The 23,286-nt window shown below is 50.5% G+C and overlaps 1 protein-coding gene across 1 annotated transcript in view; it reads left to right on the forward strand.

The window, feature by feature from the left end:
- The first annotated feature begins 1,930 nt into the window (after window positions 1-1,930).
- Window positions 1,931-23,286, forward strand: part of LRRC38 (leucine rich repeat containing 38) — a 51,876-nt gene continuing 30,520 nt past the window's right edge. Inside the window, exon 1 of the mRNA XM_058304731.2 lies at window positions 1,931-2,579. Coding sequence (XP_058160714.2) covers window positions 1,931-2,579 — 649 coding nt within the window. The remainder of the gene's footprint in view (window positions 2,580-23,286) is intronic.

Consider the following 23,286-nt stretch of genomic DNA (forward strand, 5'->3'; position numbering starts at 1 on the left):
TCAAAGTCACAGCTGAGTGCCAGGTGAAGCTTCTGCTCGGCACAAAAGAGGTAGAGCTTCCACTGAGTTTGTTGCCAAGAAGGCCAGCCTTCACTGTCGGTGACCTCATCAGAGGGAAAGGCCCACTTTTCAGACACACACATACACCCACATGCAAGATGGCAGCCCAGCCAAATGTGGGGTGTCATAAAAAAATGATGCCAAGGTACCCTTCAGCCCTGAAGCGGGCAGCCGAAACCAAGTCTGAGGCTGTGCTTGGAAAAGTAGAGGGTGCGACGGATGGTTTCAGGGTGCTGATAGGGAGCTGCAAGGGCGGGAGACCAGTTATTCCACACACACCCTGCACTTTGCCTGCCTCTTGGATGGAGAGTCATTTGTGCCGCCGGCGGGCTCCTGCGCCCACTCTGGGAGCCTTCAGACGATCCTCCAGCTCTTCAAGAGGATGAGACCAGAGTCAGGCAGAACCCTGGAAGCTGGGGTTGATGACTCAGGACCCTGGGGAAGCAGGGACACAGACAGGGGTCTTGGGACGTCTGCCTTGGTGGCCTTGAAGCTTCACGCTGGGTCTCTGTCCCACCCCGAAGGGTCCCTGCAAGCAGACATCCTCTGCTGAGCCCTCGGCTCCGTCGCAGAGGCTCAGCTGTTTCATCCTGTGGCTCAGAAGCATCCAAAGGCATCAGGACCGTGGGCACCTTTGGGGAGAGGCCTGCGGCTTAGCTTCGTGGCTTCAGAACCCCGGGCTCTACCAACCCATCAGGGACCTGGGTGGGGCAGGGTCTCTAGATGCCTGTCGCCCAACAGTTGTTCCCTGGTTATTTTGGTCCAATGGGAGCGTGTTAATTCCAGGGTATTTGGACCAAAATAGCTCACAGCAGGGGAAGATATCTTGGTGTCTCTGTTGGGACCGCCCCCAAAATGAAGTTTCTAAGAGCTTGTAGAGCCAGGGGTGGTGAAGAGGAAACTTCCTTCAATGTCCGAGGCTGGACTTGCCAACTCCTTGCTTGGCACCTCCTACCTTGGGGAATAATGCTGGGGATTTGGTGGAAGTTAAGTGGGAAGAAGATAGTTCTGGAACTTTGGTTCTTGATTCTGTGATCCTCCTCCAAAGTTGGTGAGTATGCATTACCCTTTTCCATTTTACAGATGCAGCTAAGGAGGTCCAGAGAGGAAGGGGCAACTCAGGCTTGCTGAGGCCCAGGCTACTGTCTTCTCTGTTCTTTGCCTGGGAGGTGCCAATTCTGCCCAGAAGCTGGAGAAGCAAGGGGCCAGCATGGAAAGTGCTGACTGGCCCTGGCCTTCTTTCTGGCCACAGCAGGGGCCCTGGCAGCTGCCAGCCTCACCCCTCCTGCGTCACTGAGATAGGTCAATTGCAGGTGAGGGGAGGGCGAAGGCTAAAGCAAATATCCACTCATCCTCTGGAACCCCGCCAGCCTTCGGTCAGCAGTCCCTAGCGCGGCCCCGGGGACACCCCCGGGATTGCCCCCAGCGCAGAGCTAGAGTGACCCAGATCCCGTGCGGGGAGCGCGCTTTGGCACCAGGGCCGCGCGGGGCGCACGCCACCTCCGCGCCGTAAGGAAACCGCTCCCGGGCTTGGTAACTGAACTTAGTCGTCGAGCGTCGCTGGCCAGGTCCTGTCTCAGAAATAAGCTGCCCCGTGGAGCTGCGCTTGGCGACAGCCACTCGGCCATCCCTACCGCTCCCGCCTCTCCTCCGGGATTTTCCAGCGGGCTAATTTCCTGTCCGGGTAAATCCCTTCCCAATTCCCTCGCCCTTCCCTGCCCAGCACCCCCGCCCCGATCCCTGCAGCCCGGGGCTCCCCCGTCCGTCCGCGTCGCGCTCGGTCGCCCCCGCGCGCCCGGGCGCACGCCCTCCTCGCTCCCCGCGCCGGGAGCCGCTTCCGTGTCGCAGCGACTCGCCGGGCCCCGCGGCCATGCGCCCCCGCGCCGCCCCCCGCGCGCCCGCCGCCGCCGCCGCCGCCGCCGCGCTCGGGCTCTGCAGCCTCCTGCTGCTGCCGGGACCCGGGCACGGGTGCCCCGCGGGCTGCGCCTGCACCGACCCGCACACCGTGGACTGCCGCGACCGCGGGCTGCCCAGCGTGCCCGACCCCTTCCCGCTGGACGTGCGCAAGCTGCTGGTGGCCGGCAACCGCATCCAGCGGATCCCCGAGGACTTCTTCATCTTCTACGGCGACCTGGTCTACCTGGACTTGAGGAACAACTCGCTGCGCTCGCTGGAGGAGGGCACGTTCAGCGGCTCCACCAAGCTCGCCTTCCTCGACCTCAGCTACAACAACCTGACCGAGCTGGGCGCCGGAGCCTTCCGCTCGGCGGGGAGGCTGGTCAAGCTGAGCCTGGCCAACAACAACCTGGCGGGCGTGCACGAGGCGGCCTTCGAGACGCTGGAGTCGCTGCAGGTGCTGGAGCTCAACGACAACAACCTGCGCCACCTCAGCGTGGCCGCCCTGACCGCGCTGCCGGCGCTGCGCTCCCTGCGCCTCGACGGGAACCCCTGGCTCTGCGACTGCGACTTCGCCCACCTCTTCTCCTGGATCCAGGAGAACTCCTCCAAGCTGCCTAAAGGTGAGCCGGGGCCGGGCGGGGGCGCAGGGGCGAAGGAGGGCGAGGGGAGCGCCAGCGGCGCCGCAGTCTGTGAGTGAAGAGCCGCGACCAGCTCCTGGGCAAGGGCCAACCGCCCCCCCCCCCCAACCCTCCACCCCAACTGAGGCTTCAAACGGGAGGCTCAGCCCTGAGCAGCTGCTCTGGATGACAGCCGCTCCAGACTGAGCTCTCCTAGATCCCAGCCCCAACTTGTCCGGGCTCTCTGCTGGGGAGAGGGAGAAGGGGGAGAGCAAGGACACACCTGGACTTCTCTGGAGTTGCTGGGCCCTGGTGCCTGGCTTCCTTCCCTGTTCCTCCAACAATCACTTCCCAAAGTTAGAGACCCACTGGCTGGCAGATCCCACTGATGGAGATCATCTCACTGGTCCTTGGGTCCAAGGACTGGAGGGTGCTCCCCCCCCCCCCCCCAACACACTCACACAACTGTGTGGCAAACAGCGCTGTGCAGTTCTAGTACACTGAGTGGAGATGGAGCCAGCCCGTTAGCTCCAGGCAGGTCTCCACTTCGGAGCTCCACTTTACTCTTCTTTCTGGAAGGAGGGAGGAATATTCCCCGTGAGGAATCATGACAGCCCACCAAAAGCTAGTGATGCAGCGAAGGTTCTAGTTCCAGGGCTTTGCAGGATGCTTTTCAATAATGTGGCTGGCCGGTGCACCTTTTCCTTCCCTCCACTCAGCAGGAGGGGTTAGAATGGTGACACGGACACATGTACCCACTTGGCAGACAGGAACCCGGGGCCGGGGAGTTTGGGGGCCCTGTGAAAACCAGCAGGAAGGAAGCAAAGGCAGCGGAGAAGGAGGGTGTCCCCGACATCCACAGGGATGAGCGCCCAGTCTGGGGGCAGGTGGAACGACTCACCCTCGGGGCTTCCGGCCTTGCACTTGTGACCCTCAGCCCCAGACCCTTTCCCTCCACTCAACTTCACCCGCATGAATTTAGCATCATGGGAAGCCGACCTCTTAGGCACACAGTATTAAAAGGTGAAGGAAATAAGGATTTAGCTTTGGCCTATCTTTTTTTTTTTTTTTCCATTTACTGAGAAATCAAGGCTGCTGCTCATCAATGTCCTGAATTCCTGTGTTCACTTATTCCTTCTATTCTGTCACTAAGCACACACACCAGCTCACTTGCTCCTCCGTGGATCCAGGCCACTGAGCTGACACTTTCAGCCCGGCCTGGCTCTATCACATGGGCAACTCCCCCAAACATCTGACCTGCCAGGTGCAGAGTCCCCAAACTCTGGATTTCACCTTCGTTTACCTATCCCGTTCCCCAGATTCTCCCCACCAGGAGATGCTGACCTGGAGACAGGTGTGCCTGGACTAAGGTGGAATCGGGTACACCTCACCTCTCCTTTTGGTGGAACTGGCATCGTACAGCCCCCTTGTTGTGTATTTTGCCATAGCTGGTTCCTACTGTGTCTGTTTCAGGGTGAGGCCTTAGGGAACGGCAGCTTTAGGTGTCAGTCTCAGCCCTGGCATGCATGGCTGTGACCTTGAGCAAACCACACTCCCTGTCTGGGCCTCAGTTTCCTCTTCTCTAAAGGACTTTAGATGACTGCTGACATCTCCATGGAGCCCTGGCATTGGTGTCTGAAGACAGGGGTTTGAGGCCTGGCTTGAAAACTGGATAGGTCACAGAACATGCTTGTAGCTGCATTTTCCTCATGGGTGAAATTGGGATACAGGTAACACTGTGCAGTCCATGTGCAAGGAGCAGTACAGATGCAAGAAGTTGTTTACCCCCATCTGTCACATAGGGAAGAAAGGGCACCTCAGGATGGGTGTGTGCGGCTGTGGAAAGGATGGACAGCTCCAGAGCAGGGAGCGTGCAAGGGTCCTGGGACCGGGCGGGGCTGGTGGAGGGCTGCTTGTTCACCAGGAGAGGGTGAAGGCAGCCAGAGGGTGGCCTGAGGCTCTGGCACCTCGGAGGGCAAAGCTCTGGAGGGCAGCTCTGGCCCCGCTGCAGGCCGCCCGCGTCCCGGGGCCTGAGCAGTGTCCCAAAACTGCCAGCCAGAGGCGGTGTGGGTGATGGAGCAGCTAGCACAGGCCTGGAAGGGAGGGACCCGAGTTCAGAACTGGACTCAGATTTCTGATCCTTGGCAAGCTCTGCATTCAGAACGTGGCAACAGTATCCCTCTCGGGTTTGCTGTGAGGCTTAAACGAGATCAGCTGAGAAAAGGGCCCGGCAGGTGCTCATCCCCTTCCCTCCTCCTCCTGCCCTTGGGCCTCTTCTGCTTCGCTAAGAGCCCGGGCTCTGGCCTCGAGCTGCTTGGCTTCAGCTCCTGCCTGCGCATTCACTAGCTCTGGGACCTTTTGTACCTGTTGGGGGGATTGAAAGGGACTTATTCGTAAAGGCTGAGGACAGTGCCCGGTACGCGGTGGGGACTGTGGAGCATTAGCTGCTGTGCTTATTAGGATCCTGTTTTGACTCAGTGGAGCAGGGAGGTGATGCATCTTGCCCCAAATCACACCAAGGGTTAAAGTCAGAACTGGTGGGCATCCAGCTCCCCCTGCTGTGCTGACCACCGCTTTCTGCCAAAGAAAATTGGGCTTCATCAGCTGGCAAGCTCCAGGGCTTTCGAGGCAGACACGCAACCTCTTCCAGGGGAGGGAATTCGAAGGAAGGAGCCAAAAGCCCTTGTCCTCACTGCCTGTCCCTCGCCTCCCCTGCCGCCTCTCCCCCAGGAAGCACAACGAGCAGGCTGTCTCCCTGTGACCTTGACCGGCTCTGCCAGTTCCAAAACGCGTGTGTCTGCCAGGTGCGCCTTGCCATGCAGCCCCCGCTGATGGGGGCCCTCGGCAGCAGAGCACACGGGGTCGACTGGTTTCCTCCGCCCGGCCTCCTTCAGGGCCTGACGGCTTCCTGTCCAGGGACCAGGAGGGACTGGGCTGCTCAGGCCGAGTCTGAGGAAGGAGAGATGATGCCGGGCTGTCCAAAAAGCAGGCAAAGAGAAAGCAAAGCAAACAAAAACAGTATTTTAGTATGTCCCATTCAATATTTGGGACATACTTAACTAAAACATTATTCGCTGTTGATAAGAGTTCATTGGCATCCTATGTTTTATTTTATTTTATTTTTTTTAGATTTTATTTTTCATTTATTTCTCTCCCCTCCCACCCCTGCCCCCACTGTCTGCTCTCTGTGCCCATTCGCTGCGTGTTCTTCTGTGTCTGCCTGAGTCAGTGGCACCAGGAATCTGTGTCTCTTTTTGTTGCATCCTCTTGCTGCGTCAGCTCTCTGTGTGTGAGGCCCCACTCCTGGGCAGGCTGCACTTTTTTCGCGCTGGGCGGCTCTTTTTACAGGCGCACTCCTTGCACGTGGGGCTCCCCTGCGTGGCAGGGTGCTCCTTGTGCACATCAGTACTGTGTGTGGGCCAGCTCATCACACAGGTCAGGAGGCCCTGGGTTTGAACCTTGGACCTCCCATGTGGTAGGCAGATGCCCTATCCACTGGGCCAAATCTGCTTCCCAGCATCCTGTATTTTAGCTAGCAAGCCCCCTTTCTGGGTCTAAATCACTTTGTAGTTTGCAAGTGCCATCTCATTTAACACAACCGTGCCTGTCAGGTTCCTTTCTCCACAGTTTACTGAATGATTAACTAAAGAGGTGCAAAGAACTGTTGTGCTTTGTGCAGGGACACACGGCAGCTGCCACAGCCAGACTTTCTGATAGGCCTTGTCAGATAGTGGAAAGGGAGCATGGGGTAACCCCCGGCGCCCCGCTCCCCAGGCTGCGGCTGGCTACTGCCTCCAGATTCTGCACCTGCTGTCCCGTGAGCACAGGGGGCTGAGGCAGTTTGGGACAGTGTGTCACCAGGCACGGGACAGCCTCTGTGCTGTGGTTGTAAGTGCAGGGAGCAGGCTCGCTTTCGGACTGGCACAACCCACACCACGCCTGGGACTGAATTACTAAAGGAATGTGCAGGCCTGGGGGTGGGAAGTTGAATTCACCTCCTGACCCTTCCTTTCCAGCCACAGCCACGTGTGGCCTGCAAGTCACCACCCACAGAGACAGGGAAGAGAGTCCAGCTGACACTTGCTCCTGGCGACTGGCACATGGGGGAAGGGAAGGGCTGGGACGAGGGCTGGACCAAGGTGAAACTGAACAGGGCCACATGCCGTGCCTTGATGGACCTGGTCCCTGCCTCCTAAGGACGGTCACCTAAATAGTTCCTGGGACCTCTGAGCACCTGGGGACTCTCTAGAAAGGGGCACCGTGGCAGGTGCTCACCAAATTACATTACTAATCCCCACTCTCCCCCCCCTCCCATTTCTCAGTAACTCCCCTTTCTTTTTCTGATGCCATACACTCTGGGGGACTGGGTTTGATCAAATGAGGGGGGACTTTTTGTCATGCTGGTAAAATAAAGGGTGTTGCAGCCAATGGGGACAAAAGCAGACAGCCTGGAGGTCGGACAGGTCCTTTCTCCCAGATGATTCTATTCCTTTTTCTCCTCTTTAAAAATAAAAGCAGTTCTTTCTTTCTGATTATAAAAATGACCTGCTCACTGTAGACTCGGGAAATGTAGAGAAGTATAATGAAGAAAATAAAAACTGCTCAGAATCCCATCACTACTAAAGGTTTGGAATATTTTATTCCAGTTTTATTCCTGTACACGTACTGTCCCCCAAACAAATGAATATTACACTGTATTTTTTATTGTTTCTTTTTTTTTCTTATTGACTTGTGAGTTTCCTGTCATAGCATTTTGAATATTTAACTTGTTTTGTTGTTTTTTTAGGAGGTACCAGGGATCGAACCCTGGACCTTGTACATGGGAAGCAGGTGTTCAATTGCTTGGGCTACATGCGCTCCCCTCTGAATATTTAACTTTTAATGATCATGTTATAGATCATTTTATAGATATATCAATTGAACCTGCCTCCTAATATTAGAAGTGTGGGTTGTCTCCTTTTAATTTTTGTACATAAATATTGTTGAGCTGACCATCCTTACGCAGGTGGAATTTGTGCAAATCTCTGGATATCTCTTAGGTGTGGGTTCTTTGAAGATGAAGCGCAGGGTAAAAATCTGGTTTATTTTAAACTTCTGGATACATTTTTGCCTAATTGCACCCTAGACAGCTGGCTCCATTAGCAAATAGAGGCTACCGGGCTCACCACAACTTGGCCAGCTTTGTTTTTTGTTTTTTAATTTTTGTTTTTTTTAATATCCAGTTTGATAGGCCAAAAAAAAAAAAGAGAAAAGACCCCTCATTGTTGCTTTAATTTGTACTATTTGATCACGAGTGCATGTGAACGTGGGTGTGTTTCTATACCCAACAGAACCCTGTTTCTGAGCAGAGGTCGATGGAGATCGCAGCTGTTACTGCTGGTCGTCTGTCCCCTGCCTTTTGCAGGTCTCTACATGTCCTGTGTGCCACCAGCTAATGCGTTTTTAACTGATCTCTTAATTAGAGCTGAGTCATCGGGTGTCATCTTTCTCACTTTTATGGTGTCCAGGGACCAGGTATCAGCTTTTACAAGCTCTGCAGGCTGGCGGGGGTGAGGAGGGTCGGTGGCTAAGCAGGACCTAAGGCAACCTTGCCCACCCTGGCTTTGCTTCCCTGAGTGCCCCACAGAGTGCCCCTGGCCTTTAGCACCAGATCTTTCAGAAAATGTCACCTTCATCAAGTCAGTCCGTCGGGGAACTCATGGCTGGACAACACGGGGCAGTGGACAACATTCCTTCCTGCCCATCTTGGACGCCCCATGTGGCCATGCAGTTGGGGACCTGGTTTGAAGGGAACAGTATCAGCCTTAGCTGAAGACAACTCAGGGTCAAGGGTCACACTGTCAACCAAGGACATCCCATTTCTGTTGTCTCAGAATCTTGGGGCCTCCAGACTTAGGCAGGTCTTAGCAGCCTTTGGGATGGCAGTGGCTCTGCAGGCACAAGGTCTGCATTGTCGTGAGCACCTGGATCAGGTGTGTTCATGGTTGTGTGAGTCAAATTGTATCCCCAAAAAGATTGCAGCCAGAGTTCATTGCTCTTAGTCCTGGGTAGTGCCCCTGTCCCTTTCATCACCTTTGCCCACACCATTACCTGTGCTGGGATCTTCCCCTCCCTCCCTTCCTGCCCATCCCCTGCCTTCACTTCCTAGTTCCTCTTAGCCTTCTGATCGCCTCCTCTCTGGGTCCTTGAGGCTGGTTGGGAGCCCGTCCTTTGTGATCTCGTGGATTCCTACTTGAGATCGCCAGTTCACATCTGACTCTTTTTGAGGTTGAAAAATGTGTCTTGCTCATCTCTGAATCCCCAGCAGCTTGTACAGTATAGCAGTTTGATACGGTTATGAATTCCAAAAATAGATATTGGATTATGCTTGTAATCTGCTCTGTACCTGGGCATGATTGAGTTATCATTAGAGCATACCCCCTTGGTGGGTAGGGACTCACAGATAAAAAGGCATGGCAAAGATCAGAGTCGAAGGTTTCTGATGTTGGAGTTTGATGCTGAAGACTTATGCTGGAGCCCCGGGAAGTCAGCACGCAGAGGAAAGAAAAGCCAGCATCAGGAAGGAAGGAATACTGAACCCAGAGAAAAGCAAGCCCCAGGAACGTAGGAACCCAGGAAGCCTGAGCCCTTGCAGACGTTGGCAGCCATCTTGCTCCATATAGACTTTGGTGAGGGAAGTAACTTATACTTTACAGCCTGGTATCTGTAAGCCCTACCCCAAATAAATATCCTTTATAAAAGCCAACCAATTTCTGGTGTTTTGCATCAGCACCCCTTAGGCTGACTAATACATGCAGTATACCATGTTCCTGGAAACATCCGGTGGCTTCCACTGCACTTAAACCCACCTCCCTGAGGCAGCCCACAAGACCCTGCCTCTCCGACCACTGCCCTCCTTCTCTGTCCACCCCCTCCCTCTACCAGGCCACACCAGCTATTTTAGTTTGCCGAAGGCTGCCAATGCAATATACCGGAAATGGGTTGGCTTTTATAAAACCTTTATTAAGGTAAAATCTTACAATTTTGAGGCTGTGAAAATGTCCAAATCAAGGCATCATCAAATACTGTCTCACCAAAAGTCAACTGCTGGCAGATCCTGGCCTCCTGCCATGCAGCAGGGCAAAATGGCTGCTGGTCTCTGCCTTCTCCTCCAGGCTCACGTTCTCCCCAAGCCCAGCCCCAGGAGATCAGGCACCCGGCTCGTCTCTCCCCAGGCTTTGCTGCTTCAGCTCTTGGCTGCTCCACCGATTCCAGCCTCCAGCCTCTCAGGGCTTCTGTCTTTCTGCGCTGAAGGCGATCCTGGAGTCCTCACATGGCAGGTAGCAATGACAACTCTTTTTCTCTGAATCTCTGAATGTTTCTCCCATTCAGAAAAGACTCCAGCAAGAGGGCTGAGCCCCCCCCCCCCGGGGGTGCTCCAGTCCAAGGCCCCTACTGAATTCAGGCCAACCGAAGGGCCCCACACCCACGGGAATGGATTAGCTCTGAGGACATGACCTCTTCTGGGACTCACAAAAGCTTCAAACTGTCACACTCCAGTCTCTGGATCCTCCAAAGACATGTTCTCTCCATATGCAAAATTTATGCCTTCCATCACAATATTATTAAAAGCCTTAAATCATTTCAGTAATGATACTAAGTACAAAATTTCATAAAAATCAATAATAGGCATGCTTGGGGCAAAGTTCCCCTCTAGCTGTAGACCGGTGAAATTTAAAAAACAGGTTACCTGCTTCTAATATACAAAGGAGGGACAGTCCTAGAATAAACATTTCCATAGCCATGGGGAGAAATTGGAAGGAAAACAGGGGTCACAGGTCCCAAAGAGTTCCAAAAACCAGCAGGGCATAGTCCGTTAGATTCCGAAGTCTGAGAGTCCTCTCTGGAATGATGGATTCTTTTCCTCAGGCTTGGAGCAGAGTCCTGCACCTTTCAAGGACTTGCCCAGGGCCATCTGGCCATCTTGGTGCCACCTGATCAAGCATCTGTCTGGTGGCCGAGCTGTAGACTTCACCCTCTAATGACACTGAAGTCACAGCCACGATTTCCCCAACAAGTCATTCCTCTTAAAGGGCCCCACACCCAAAGGAATGGATTAGCTCCAAGAACATGATCTCTTCTGGGATCCACAAAAGCTTCCAAATGTCACACCAACTTTCTCCTGTCCCTCATACAGGGTCATTTGCCAGTGTCCCATCAGGGCCCTTAGCTTGTTCCTCTGCCTGGTAAGACTTTTCTCGGATCTTTGAATGGCTGTCTCTTTCTCGTGTCACCTTCCAAACATCCCACCGAGTGCCCCCTGTCCCCGCCACCCTTTACTGTTTCTCCTTGTATTTATATATTAGTGCTCGTTGAGGTCTGGACTTCCCTTGTTCGTTCATCTTGCCCCACTGAAAATGCAAGCTCCAAGAGATGAGCCTGCCCACTGCTCTGTCCTCAGCACAGAGTGGTGCCACCTGCCTGGCCTGAAGTGGGCTCCATGAAGCAAATGGTCCCACGTGCACTCCTGCAGCCTTGGCCATCAGGGCCCTCGGGACAGACTGAGATGGCTGGCCTTCGCTTTTTTTTTTTAAGATTTATTTTATTTATTTCTCTCCCCTTCCCCACTCCATTGTCTGCTTTCTGTGTCCATTCGCTGTGTGTTCTTCTGCATCCGCTTGCATTATCCGGTGGCACTGGGAAACTGCATCTCTTTTTTTTTATTGCATCATCTTGCTGCATAAGCTCTCTGTATGTATGGCCCCACTCCTGGGCAGGCTGTGCTTTTTTCACGTGGGGTGGCTCTCCTTGCAGGGTGCACACCTTGCATGTGGGGCTCCCCTACACGGGGGACACCCCTGCATGGCATGGCACTCCTTGAGCGCATCAGCACTGCACGAGGGCCAGCTCACCACACGGGTCAGGAGGCCCTGGGTTTGAACCCTGGACCTCCCATGTAGTAGGCGGACGCTGTATCAGCTGAGCCATGTCTGCTTCCCGGCCTTTGATTTTGTACTCACCAAATGCCCACTCCCCATCTGGTCTGGAAAGGAAAACCAGGTCATGTGACAGCAAAGGCAGAGGCCTGGAATGCACATTCCCCGGGTTTCTTTCCCAGGTCTGTGATTTCCGGATCGAGTCCCAATGCTTCCCTGGACCTCAGAGTCCACCTCTGTGACAGGGAGGAGCCAGTTCACCACAGAGTAAATCTCTGTAGAATTCCAGACCTGGAAGCCCTTGGATGGGGGATTTTGGGGAGAAGGTTGGGGCCGCTTGGTCCCTTGTGAATCACAGCTTTTTAGCAGTTATCTGGGCTTCCTGCCTATTAGAAACTGTCAGATTCTTTTCATACTTGGAAAGGAAGATCCAGGTTGACGTAGGACAATGGATGTTTAACTGTCAAAATGGGATGTAAGTGTCAAAAGCAACGATTCAGAAGTACATGATCCCTGCCTCCAGGTGTCTGGCAGGCGGTTACTGAAGATGGAGATGTGCTCTGGCCTCAGAAGACAAAGAGGGTGATTTAGATGCAACATAAAGGAGGAGGTAGTGAGGTTGCCGTCACTGGAGACATTCAAGCAGAGGCCAAGTGGCCATGTCCCTGGGGTGCTGTAGGGGGCATTAGGGATTGGCTGAGAACCAGAGGGGACCCCTCAACCCTCTGACTTCCTGGAGCTGCTTTCATGCCATCCCAGGGCCTTGATGTCTGAAGCAATTGCTCTGTCTCCCGTGCCGTCCCCTCACTCCGCCATGCTTCCTTCTAAATAGACAAGCCTCTTAGGCCATGCAGCTGAGAGAGCAAGAGGACGCTCTGAGACGCTTGCACGTCTCCCGCCTCACTCTGTTTGTGCTGTATCCTCTGTCAGAAACCAGATCAGCCCCCAGCGGCCAGAACCAGTTTCTAAATATGGATCGTGTACGCCCGGTTCACGTCCAGCTCCCTTGAGCCAGGACACTGTCTCCCCAGGACCCTGTGTATCTTGGGCTTCCAGACACACGTGGGCTGTCCCACTTTGTCAGCCGCCAGGCTCATTTCCGCATTCTTGCTTCTGTGCTGTGCTGTCCAGGAGCTAAGGGCACAGCAGGGAATCTGACAAAGACGTTGCCCTCTTGCGGCAAACATCCCAGAGAATACAGGAAAGCTTAGACAATAGGGTTATCTAGTCTACAGTTTTCATGGATAGGAAATCATGGCTCAGAGAGATCAAGTGACTTTCCCAAGGCCACACAGCAAACTAGTGGAAGAGCCGGGAAGAGACAAGCACCCCCTTTCCCAGTCTGGTACGATTTATCTTCCTTTGCACAGGAATCTCTAACACGGTTGAAAGCACGATGGCCGAGAGCACAGGCTTTGGATTTAGGTCCACTGGGGTTCGAATCCCAGCTGTTCAATTTACTAGCTGCAGAGGGGCTGCACAGCGGCTCTCATAGAGCAGGAGCCTCCCCAGATGTTCACGGTGAATTAGGAGCCTGCTGCCTGGGACGAACCCTAAACAGGCAATCGGGGGGACTGGGCTCCAGTCCAGACTCCACGACCTTCAACGAGTTACCTGACTTCCCCGGGTCTCTCAGCTGGAAATAAAGGGGAGAAGCGGGGTGGGAGGGAGACTAGCAGATGTCAGAGGTGCCTTCAGATCTTACCTTCCAGGAGGCGGTGAAAGGACGGGCTGGCCGGGGTGTGACAGGACGAAGAGCTGCTTCACTTTCTGGTCCTTTGGATTTAGAGTTGCAAGAGGCTAGCGGGGGGGGCTCAGACGGCCTGTTCTTACTCCAGGGAAGAGAAAGCAGCAGAGGAGACTGAGTAGGGGCCTTTGCCAAGAGCGATGGGAGTGGTCCTTGGAGAACCTTCCGTGGGGCTCCTTCCTCTGGGGTGGGCGAGGGAGCAGCTCACCTTGCCTGGGTTGTAGTTCCAACAGCCAGGTGGGCGTGGCTGGAGCATCCACCCTTGGTGAGGAAGGCTTGCAGAGCTCTTCCCTCAGGCCTTAGGCAAAAGGTGGTCCGTAGGCACAAAGGAATATTCCTTGATTGTAAGAAGAAATGAAGTTCTGAGACATGCCGCCACGGGGATGAACCTTGGAAACATCGTGCAGAGTGAAATAAGCCAGGCACATAAGGACGAACACTGTACGATTTCACTTATATGAAATATCTAGAAATAGCAACTTTGTAAAGACGGGGTAGATTAGAGGTTACCAGGGGATAGAGTGAGCGGTAAGAAGGAGCGTTGTTGCTTGGTGGGTATAGAGTGCTTGCAAATTTTGGAGATGTTAAATAAAAAATCAAATTTTAATAAAGGGACTGGGGCAGTCAGTGTATAAAAGGACAAATCCAAATGGCTAATGAACACATAGTACAGCTTTCAGGTCTGCTGATAATCAGAGAGATGTAAATTGCATCAACAATATACTTTTTTTGGCTTATCGGATTGGCAAAGAGGAAAAGGACAAAATCCTTTGTTGGCAGAGTCTAGGGATTCTCACACACAGCCTTCAACCCACAGGAATGAATCTTGAGGAAATAATAAAAAATGCATGTGAGGATGTTCAGAGCAGCATTGCTTCTATCTAGTAAAGGAAAAAAACTGGCATCACCGTGGGATTGGGTAAGTAGATCATGACCTGTCTACATAGGAAAATATATGTAGCCATTGAAAGTCATGCTTTATAATTATATCTGTTGAATGTAAAGATCATCTCTATATGGTTATCCAACAGAGTGGCCCAGTGCCATTCCACTTGGAGGATTTATGTAGCACAGATGCAGAAAAATCTAGAAAGGTATCAGCCAATGTGTTAACCACTGTATATTCATGGGTCCGTCTATCCCCATCCTTTTTGTTTATTTCTGTTGTCTGAGTGTGTATGTGGACTTCACATAACAAGTGGAATTTGGAAAACAAAATTCTATTTTTAGTGCTAAAAAGCACTTCCGGAGCTGTCTCTGGTCTGGGTTAGGCAGCTCCCAGGAGGCCAGGTCATGGGAAAGGCCCTGGAGAGCCTCTGGGCCGGCAGCCACAGCTCCTCACCTGCAGGGCTCTGCGCTGGCGAAGGGCCAGCCAGGGCCAGGAGGGGCCGGGGATTTGTCTCACTTTACCATCCTCTGTGTCACCATCTATTTTGGGAGACGGGCAGTTCTTCAGCCTCTCCAGCTCAGGTGTCAGCTGCTGGGGAGAAGCCATCCGTCAAGGGGAGAAAGCCTTCAGGGGGGTGGCAGGCAGGGCGCCCAGCCACCCCGCACCAGGCAGGCGGTCCCGCCTCTTCCGAGTGTGCCCTGGTGGAGGAGTAAGGAGGAGGTGAGTGTAAAGGGAAAGAGCAATGGGCCCCAGATCTGCCGAGGCCAGCATGAGAGGGAGCCTGCTTTGGTTTTGGAGGAACATAGAGATGGGCTTAAGGAGAATGACCCTAACAAGACAACGGTGGAATGAGCCCTCCCCCAACACTGCCCACTGCCCACACTGCCCACTGCAGGCTCCCAAGACCCATGCCGCAGAGTTCGGTGGTTTGTGCTGGTGGGACAGAGGCTGACCGGTTAGGACTGCGTCCAGTTCATCCCTGACCTCCATTTTCCTATGGTCCACCAGCCGGGCATCTTGAGGGTAAACAACAGAAGCCAACTCTGGCTAATGTAAGCAGGAAAGGAATTCATTGCAAGGAGTTACAGTTAAAGAATTAAAGAGAAGGCTGGAAGATAGACTCAGAGAAGAACCAAATCAGCCCTGGGCTCTGGGGAGGAGAAACCAACCAGCGATTTCTCCGGGGCAGAGTTGCCAGGCTGAATGGGCTCCAGGCCACTCAAGATTACACACCCCAGGACAAGGAGGCAGCCCGGCGTGAAACATATGCTGACCCCCGTGCTCTGGGTTCTGGGCCTCTCGGTTCTTGGCTTTGTCACATAAAAGAATTTAAGGCCATGCTATAGGATAGGCAAGGGAGCGAAGAGTTTATTAAGAAACAAAAAGATAAGTACACAATCCAAGACGTGGACTGCAGGCGTGCTACAGATGAGTCGCACGCCTGGGGCCCCAGATCAGGACATTCTAAATATATAAATATATTATTTATATATTTATATAAATTTATATATATTATATAAATATAATGTCCTCTGTCGCCCTGTGGCTTCCCACCCTACCTTCTTTCCTCTTTTGGAGGCTGCTCTCAGGTTTCTTTTGAGACTCTGCCCAGAATTCCCCTGCTACTAAGGAAGCCGGAAAGATGCCACCGAGACCCTGGCCACGAGGTCCCATTTGTAACTCTTTCCAGGTTCAAGGGGAAGCCCCGGATACCGCCAAACAGCAGTCCTCCCCACTGGCCCCCTGAGAACTAATGGGTCTCAAAAGAAACCTGAGAGCAGCCTCCAAAAGAGGAGAGAATGTAGAGTGGGAAGCCACAGGGAGGCAGAGGACGTTATATTTAAGACACTCGAGCCCTTTGGAATGACCTGCTGTGCTCTCTTCCTCAGTGCTCTGGGCTTGGGTGACCACTGGCGTTAGCACAGGTACAGCTTTGGCATATTATATGACCACTGTATTCCCAGCAATAAAATAACTTGTCCAAACACTTTTGTTATTATTTTTTTAAAAAAACATTTTTACATACAGTGTATTTTAAGTTTTTCCCCAAAAGTAATAAATATTCATTGTAAAAAATAAACAAACAAAAAAGGCGAACACTACAGAAATGTGTAAATTAGGGCAGGAAGCCCTTCTGCTGTCCCCACCTGATAACCACTGGTAGGAGAATGATTCTGGTTCTTTCAGACTTAGTGAAGATTCTTAGCTTTTAAAAAGAGAGAGGGAAGCAGACTTGGCCCAGTGGTTAGGGCATCCGTCTACCACATGGGAGGTCCGCGGTTCAAACCCCGGGCCTCCTTGACCCATGTGGAGCTGGCCCATGCGCAGTGCTGATGCACGCAAGGAGTGCTCTGCCACGCAGGGGTGTCCCCCGTGCAAGGAGAGCCGCCCAGAGTTAAAGAAAGTGCAGCCTGCCCAGGTGTGGCGCTGCACACACGGAGAATTGATACAGCAAAAAGAGACACAGATTCCCGTGCTGCTGACAACAACAGAAGCAGACAAAGAAGAACATGCAGCAAATGGACACAGAGAACAGACAACTGGCGGGGCGGGGGGAAGGGGAGAGAAATTTTTTTTTAAATCTTTAAAAAAAAAAAGACAGAGAAAAGTCATATTATACATTCTATTCCATGCCTTGTGTAAGCATTTTTAAGACGGTAGCAGTCAAGCTGCCTGATTCCAAATCCTGGCTCCACCATTTCCTGCTGGATAAACTTAAGCAAATAACAGAACTGTTTCTGAGCTTTGGTTTCCTTATCTGCAAACCAGTGTGGTCACAGTATCAGCCACAGAGTGTGCTTTGTGGATTGAAGGACTCGCAGCACTGAGAGTGTGTAATGCAGGAAGGTGGAGCCCAGGAAGGCTGATCAAATGCTTTGATATTCCAAAGAAGCCACATGGGGAGGCCAGCAGCAGTCACGCCATTTCTTACTCACATGTTCAGTCCTGATGATGGCTGCTCAGGTACTTACCATACTGTTCAGCAGGAAGACGAAGATTATATAAGGCTAGACAGCACAAAGAGGGGGTCTAGCTGATGTATGGAGCAGCTCAAGAGTGCATGTGGCCTAGTAAATGATTATCGTTGAGAGGCCCCACCTATGCAATAGTGAGGGGCAGCACGTACACAGTAGTGAGGGGCAGCACATACGCAGGTTAACGATTACTACACCTAGAATCCTGTGAGCACTACAGCAGAATCTTCCAGGATGGATGGCTGACCAGTTCAACCCCACCCTTTCCAGCAATCTACACAGATAACTAGTGGGAGGGGGAAGCAGGCATTTCATGTCCCTACACTCCACCCCAATGCCCCTTACACCTTCCATTCTACGTGTATATCTTCTGAGATACCATCTGTACTAATCAGCCAAAGGAGTACTGATGCAAAGTGCCAGAAATCTGTTGGGTTTTCTAAAGGGTATTTATTTGGGGTAGAAGCTTACAGCTACCAAGCCCTAAAGAGTCCAACTCAAGAGGTACTTTCTCACCCAAAGGCATTTGCCATGTGTTGAGCAAGATGGTGGGTGATGTCTGTGAGGATTCAGCTTTCCTCTTAAGGCTCCATGGTCCCAGCTTCTAATCTCAGCTGTAGGCTGGGATAAGCCTCGTCTCTCTCCTGGGGCTCAGTTCTTTCTGGGCTTAGCTGCAGCTGTAGACGCTCAGGCTCATTCTCTTCCCTGAGCCTCTGCTGTGTTTGTGGGGTTGTCTCTATTCCTCTATGTTTGCCTCCTGTGTATTTACTTCCCAAGGCTCCAGCATCAAAACTCAAACTCTCTCTTCTGCTGTGTCATTTTCTCTGAGTCCGTGCCGGCCAAGTCAAATCCCTAATCATAATTTAATCAGGTAAAGTGAAACCTCTGAAATTAATACAATCTAATATGCCTATAGGAATAACCAGCTTACAATCCAATATCATTTTTTGGAATTCATAAACAATACCAAATGGCTATGCCATCTGAAAAGTTAGGGCATTGGAACATTGCATCCAGATTCTATAATAACAATATAAAAGACAACAGAATAATAGGGGTAACATATACACAACACTGAACATTAATGCGTGACAGTGAAATTGCATCATTCAGCAGGTAATCATTTCATATTACAGATTTTCTCTTACTGTTTCATACAGACAGGGTCCATATGAGTTAGGGTGAAAGATGGCAGTTGGATTTCAGTCTTAAAGGTAAAGTCTTTGTTAATAAGTGTAAGAAGAGTTCACATAGATATACATAGAGAGCCAGCAGGAGTAGGAGACCTTGGATTATTAACTGTGGTTTCATAACAATGTTTTGGGTAACTCCTATTTCCTATGGGCTTAAGATTCCCAACAGTGCAGCTGCATAGGCCAGTACTATGGCCAAATGACCTAATTTTCCCCCAGTTTGTATAGTTTGAGGCATAGGCAACAATAGATTATTATTACATCCCCTTTTGGACTGTGGGGTGGCTGGCACTTTAACTTGTAATCTCAAAGCCTGCATTGGTCCTGCTGTTAGCATCTTACCTGGGACTGGGGGGAGAGCCCACAGCACTGAATTTAAACCTAGTCCATTGTTATAAAGATCCCTTATCACTTTGTATTTGTTTCTTTAGGAAGCCATTTATTTTTTCATAAAAAGTCCAAACAATATCCTGGTCCATAGTCTAAGACTACATGGGGCGACTGGTCTTGGTCACTGTCAATTTTCTTGGAGTTTCTTGGTCACTGTCAATCTGGGCTGGCACTCCATATGGGGCACTTACATTTTCTAAGCAGCGAATAGTGGCTGGTTACGAGAGTCTCGTGGCAGGGTCTGTGGCAGTGAAATCATTCCTTGTCCCTTCCGAGAGAGGAAGGGTACTGATGTAATCCACTTGCCCTTGTGCTGCCGGAGTCACTGTCTTCAGAGGGGGCCTGATGAACACGCGTGGGTGATGTCCATGAACTGCTGGCAAGCTACGGGCTGCTGGAACTGCTGCTCCAGGGTCTGGGAGCCACGATGTCTGCTTTTCCCGTGGAGCCACTCTGCTGCTTCTCCAGTCTCAATGGTATGGCCCTGGATCTTTGGGAAGGCATCTGCCTCAACATCCCTGAGAGGAGTGTTAAAGGAATTGGCAGGGACATGATACACAGTTACTTGTCCCTGCTGGTAGCCATCCCAGATGTCCTTCCACAGATCTCTGTCCCCAGAGGGTGACCCAAGACAGTCCATTGTTCATGTTTTGTTTCTAGTATCTGCAATCCATCCCTAGGTAGGGATGGCAGTCTCCAGAGTGACTGGACACTATTGGGTTAAGCCCTTGACTTGCAACAGAGTGTGTATGCTGCACATAGTTGCTTCTCTAAGTGCCAGAAATCTGTTGGGTTTTATAAAGGGTACTTTATAATATTGTACTTTGGCCCCTTTCCACGATTGTGACTAAAACCCAAGGGGTATTTATTTAGAATGTTGCCTTTGCCACAAGCCCCACCCAAAGCCAATATTGGTGCTATCCATACCCAATTCACGGGATAAGTCAGGGTCCACCCCCTGACTGCTTGACCCTGTGTGATTGCCTTTTTTACCGTTTCAAAAGCAGCCTGCTGGAGCAGGGAAGGTCTTCTCATTTCCATGAACAACCTTTCCTGATTAACACATACAAAGGTTTTACTATCTGAGCTACAGGAAGGAGGAAGGGTCTTCAATACCCCAACAAACCCAAAAAGACCATTAATTGTTTTGGAGTTTGTGGTGTGGAAAAACATTGTACTTTAACAACACTTAAGAGTTTGACAAAGTAGCAAAGACCTTGCACCGTGTCCCAGTTGTTTGTCTATCCCGGGGTCTTAAGATAAGATACCATTGTCTCTGACGCTTCTTCTCTGAAAAAAGAATTGCTGGTTAACATAATATCAATACAAAATAGGGTCACAGCCACAGGTTTCTTTTATGCAGCCAGATTCTTTGCCACAGGCCAGGGCAGATGGTTGGGCTATGCACATAGCCTTGGGTGAATGCAGGCTGGCTTGATACTAAAGAAAGCCTTAGCAAGTTCTAAAACAAAGTGACAGTGACATACTTGGGTATAATTTCTTGCAATAAACCAGCATTATTTGGGACTGCTGCATACAGCAGTGGGTTACTTTAATTTACAGTATTCTACTTTTATGAGCCACTCCTGGCAGTCCCCAATGGCCACTCTCTTTCTGCAGCCATAGAGCTGCTTCTTTAGCAAAGGTGGGGCAAATCAAATTAGATGAATACTGAGCAAAGCATCGGCTTCTTGATTTCTAGGTGAAGAGGTTGTTTCTGTGACACATACCATTTTTACAAATAAATTAATTAACATTATACTTTAATATTATGCAGAAAACATTGTTACATTTTTGGAATTTTACACAATCTTTATTCATATGAACATTTTGCTCATACAACTTTGATTAACAGAGGGTTTAAAAATCCCTTTTAATTTTATAACAGTTTCTAAATATTTTGTATTCAACTTATAACATATCAAATGAACTCAACCATTTTATTAGTTTCCTTTTCACGTTTACACCTTTATCATGATTACATTAATTAACAGGTATTTTATTTTAGCAGTACAGGAAAAACTACATTTTCCATTATTTAATGAAAACCTAAGATTCCCAGTGGAATCGAGATTATCTTCTCCCTACCACCACTTTAATATGCAGTTCGAGGTGGCCCCTGACAGGTTTTCCTGTGATGAAGTTAACTTTTTGTTGTCAACATCAGTTCAGTTTCTATTTGATAATGGTTTCCTTCAGTTTAAGCAATGCTTATGTAAACTCCTTACAACTATCCATAACCACATAGACTATAGTTACTTCATCTCAAGACAAATTTCACCTTCACAAAACACATTCCCTGATTTAATTCTTTTTTTTTAAAGATTTATTTTATTTATTTATCTCCGCTTCTCCCTCCCCCCCATTGTTTGCTCTCTGTGTCCATTCACTGTGTGTTCTGCATCTGCTTACATTATCAGGTGGCGCTGGGAAAACTGCATCTCTTTTTTGTTGTGTCATCTTGCTGCATATGCTCTGTGTGTGTGCACTCCTGGGTGGACTGTGCTTTTTTCATGTAGGGCAGCTCTCCTTGTGGGGGGCACACCTTGCACATGGGGCTCCCCTATGCAGGGGACACCCCTGCGTGGCAGGGCACTCCTTGCGCGCATCAGCACTGCGCATGGGCCAGCTCCACACGGGTCAGGAGGCCCTGGGAATCAAACCCTGGACCCTCCATATGGTAGATGAATGCTCTATCAGTTGAACCATGTCCACTTCCCCCTTATTTAATTCTATCTCCACAATACCTTCTACAACTTGCCATGTGCATTCAAGTTTTGTCTACATATTTCCTCCTGATTTTATGAAAACCAGCCAGCTTACCTTACGACAAAACAAACTTACTCTTTTTTTATTTTTTTTATTTCTCTCCCCTTTCCCCCACCCCCAGTTGTCTGCTCTCTGTGTCCATTTCACTGTGTGCCTTCTGTGACCGCTTCTGTCCTTATCAGCGGCACCGGGAATCTGTGTTTCTTTTTGTTGCATCATCTTGCTGTGTCAGCTCTCCGTGTTTGCGGCACCATTCTTGGGCAGGCTGCACTTTCTTTTGCACTGGGCATGGCCTCCTTACAGGGACGCACTCCTTGTGCATGGGGCTCCCCTACACGGGGGACACCCCTGTGTGGCACGGTACTCCTTGCGCGCATCAGCACTGTGCATGGGTCAGCTCCATGGGTCAAGGAGGCCCGGGGTTTGAACGGTGGACCTCCCATGTGGTAGGCGGACGCCCTATCCATTGGGCCAAGTCTGCTTCCCCAAACTTACTTTTCTTTTTTTTAAAGATTTATTTATTTATTTCTCTCCCCTCCCGCCCCCCCCCCCCCACCCTGGTTGTCTCTTCTCTGTGTCTATTTGCTGCGTCTTCTTCTTTGTCCACTTCTGTTCTTGTCAGCGGCATGGCAATCTCTGTTTCTTTTTGTTACATCATCTTGTTGTGTCAGCTCTCCATGTGTACGGCACCATTCCTGGGCAGACTGCACTTTCTTTTGTGCTGGGCGGCTCTCCATACGGGGTGCACTCCTTGCGCATGGGGCTCCCCTACGCAGGGGACACCCCTGCATGGCAGGGCACTCCTTGCACGCATCAGCACTGAGCGTGGGCCAGCTCTACATGGGTCAAGGAGGCCCGGGGTTTGAACCACAGACCTCCCATGTGGTAGACGGACACCCTAACCACTGGGCCAAGTCCGCTTCCCCCAAACTTACTTTTAAATAAACTTACCAACTTTTAGTCAGCACTTCCACAAACTTTTTACTTCTTTCTGTATCCTTTTAAGTCTCATATCCCTCAGTCTGTTATGTGAAGAAAAAATAAACTGTTCATTTCAATTTAAGCAAAAACAGGTTTTTTTCAAAAAGAGGTTTATCGTAATTTCATTAGTCAAAACGCACAATTTTCATCATTTCAAAGATTTAACACACATCATGCTAGTTTATCTTATTAGTATTCATACTTATTTCCCAACATAAGTGCTTATTTAATTTTTTGGCCATTTGAATAGCGCTCTTTTAAGAATGTTCATTTGCTAATTTAGATACCATCTGGAGTCATCAAAATATATACTGAACAAACAGACAAACACAAAGAGTTAAGACACCAACTGAAACATAAAGCTCACTAATCTTGTTGTGGAATTTAAGAGAAGTTCAATTATTTGAGAATAGAGAGGCCAGGACTCAGGAATGATTTTGAGAAGGAAAAATGGTTTATTGACGGCCGGCCGGACTCGGGAGCTTTCTGTTTGAATCCCGAGCCCCGAACAAGATTTTCAAACGTCTTTTATACAGAGAGGAAAGGCCAAATGGTCCCTTTGTTTCAGTTCTCAATAGGCTTCAATTAGCATATATCTCTTTCACATCTTAGGTAAGCTTTTAGCAAGGACTCCAGACATTTTAGATAAGCCTTGGTTTTTGCATTTCCCCTAAATACTTAAAAGTTTATAGCCCTTGCTTTGTTAAACATTTCCTGGGACTGGAGCCTGCTGGTCCCTAAGAGCAGGACTGCAGCCTCTTACCGTTCCACACCCACAAGTCAAACAACTTAGTTATCTCTGAAGAGACAAAGAGCCTTCCACCCATAGCCCACATCATTCCCCCCCTTTG

This window comes from Dasypus novemcinctus, chromosome 9 (genome assembly GCF_030445035.2).
Source record: "Dasypus novemcinctus isolate mDasNov1 chromosome 9, mDasNov1.1.hap2, whole genome shotgun sequence".
NCBI lineage: Eukaryota > Metazoa > Chordata > Mammalia > Cingulata > Dasypodidae > Dasypus > Dasypus novemcinctus.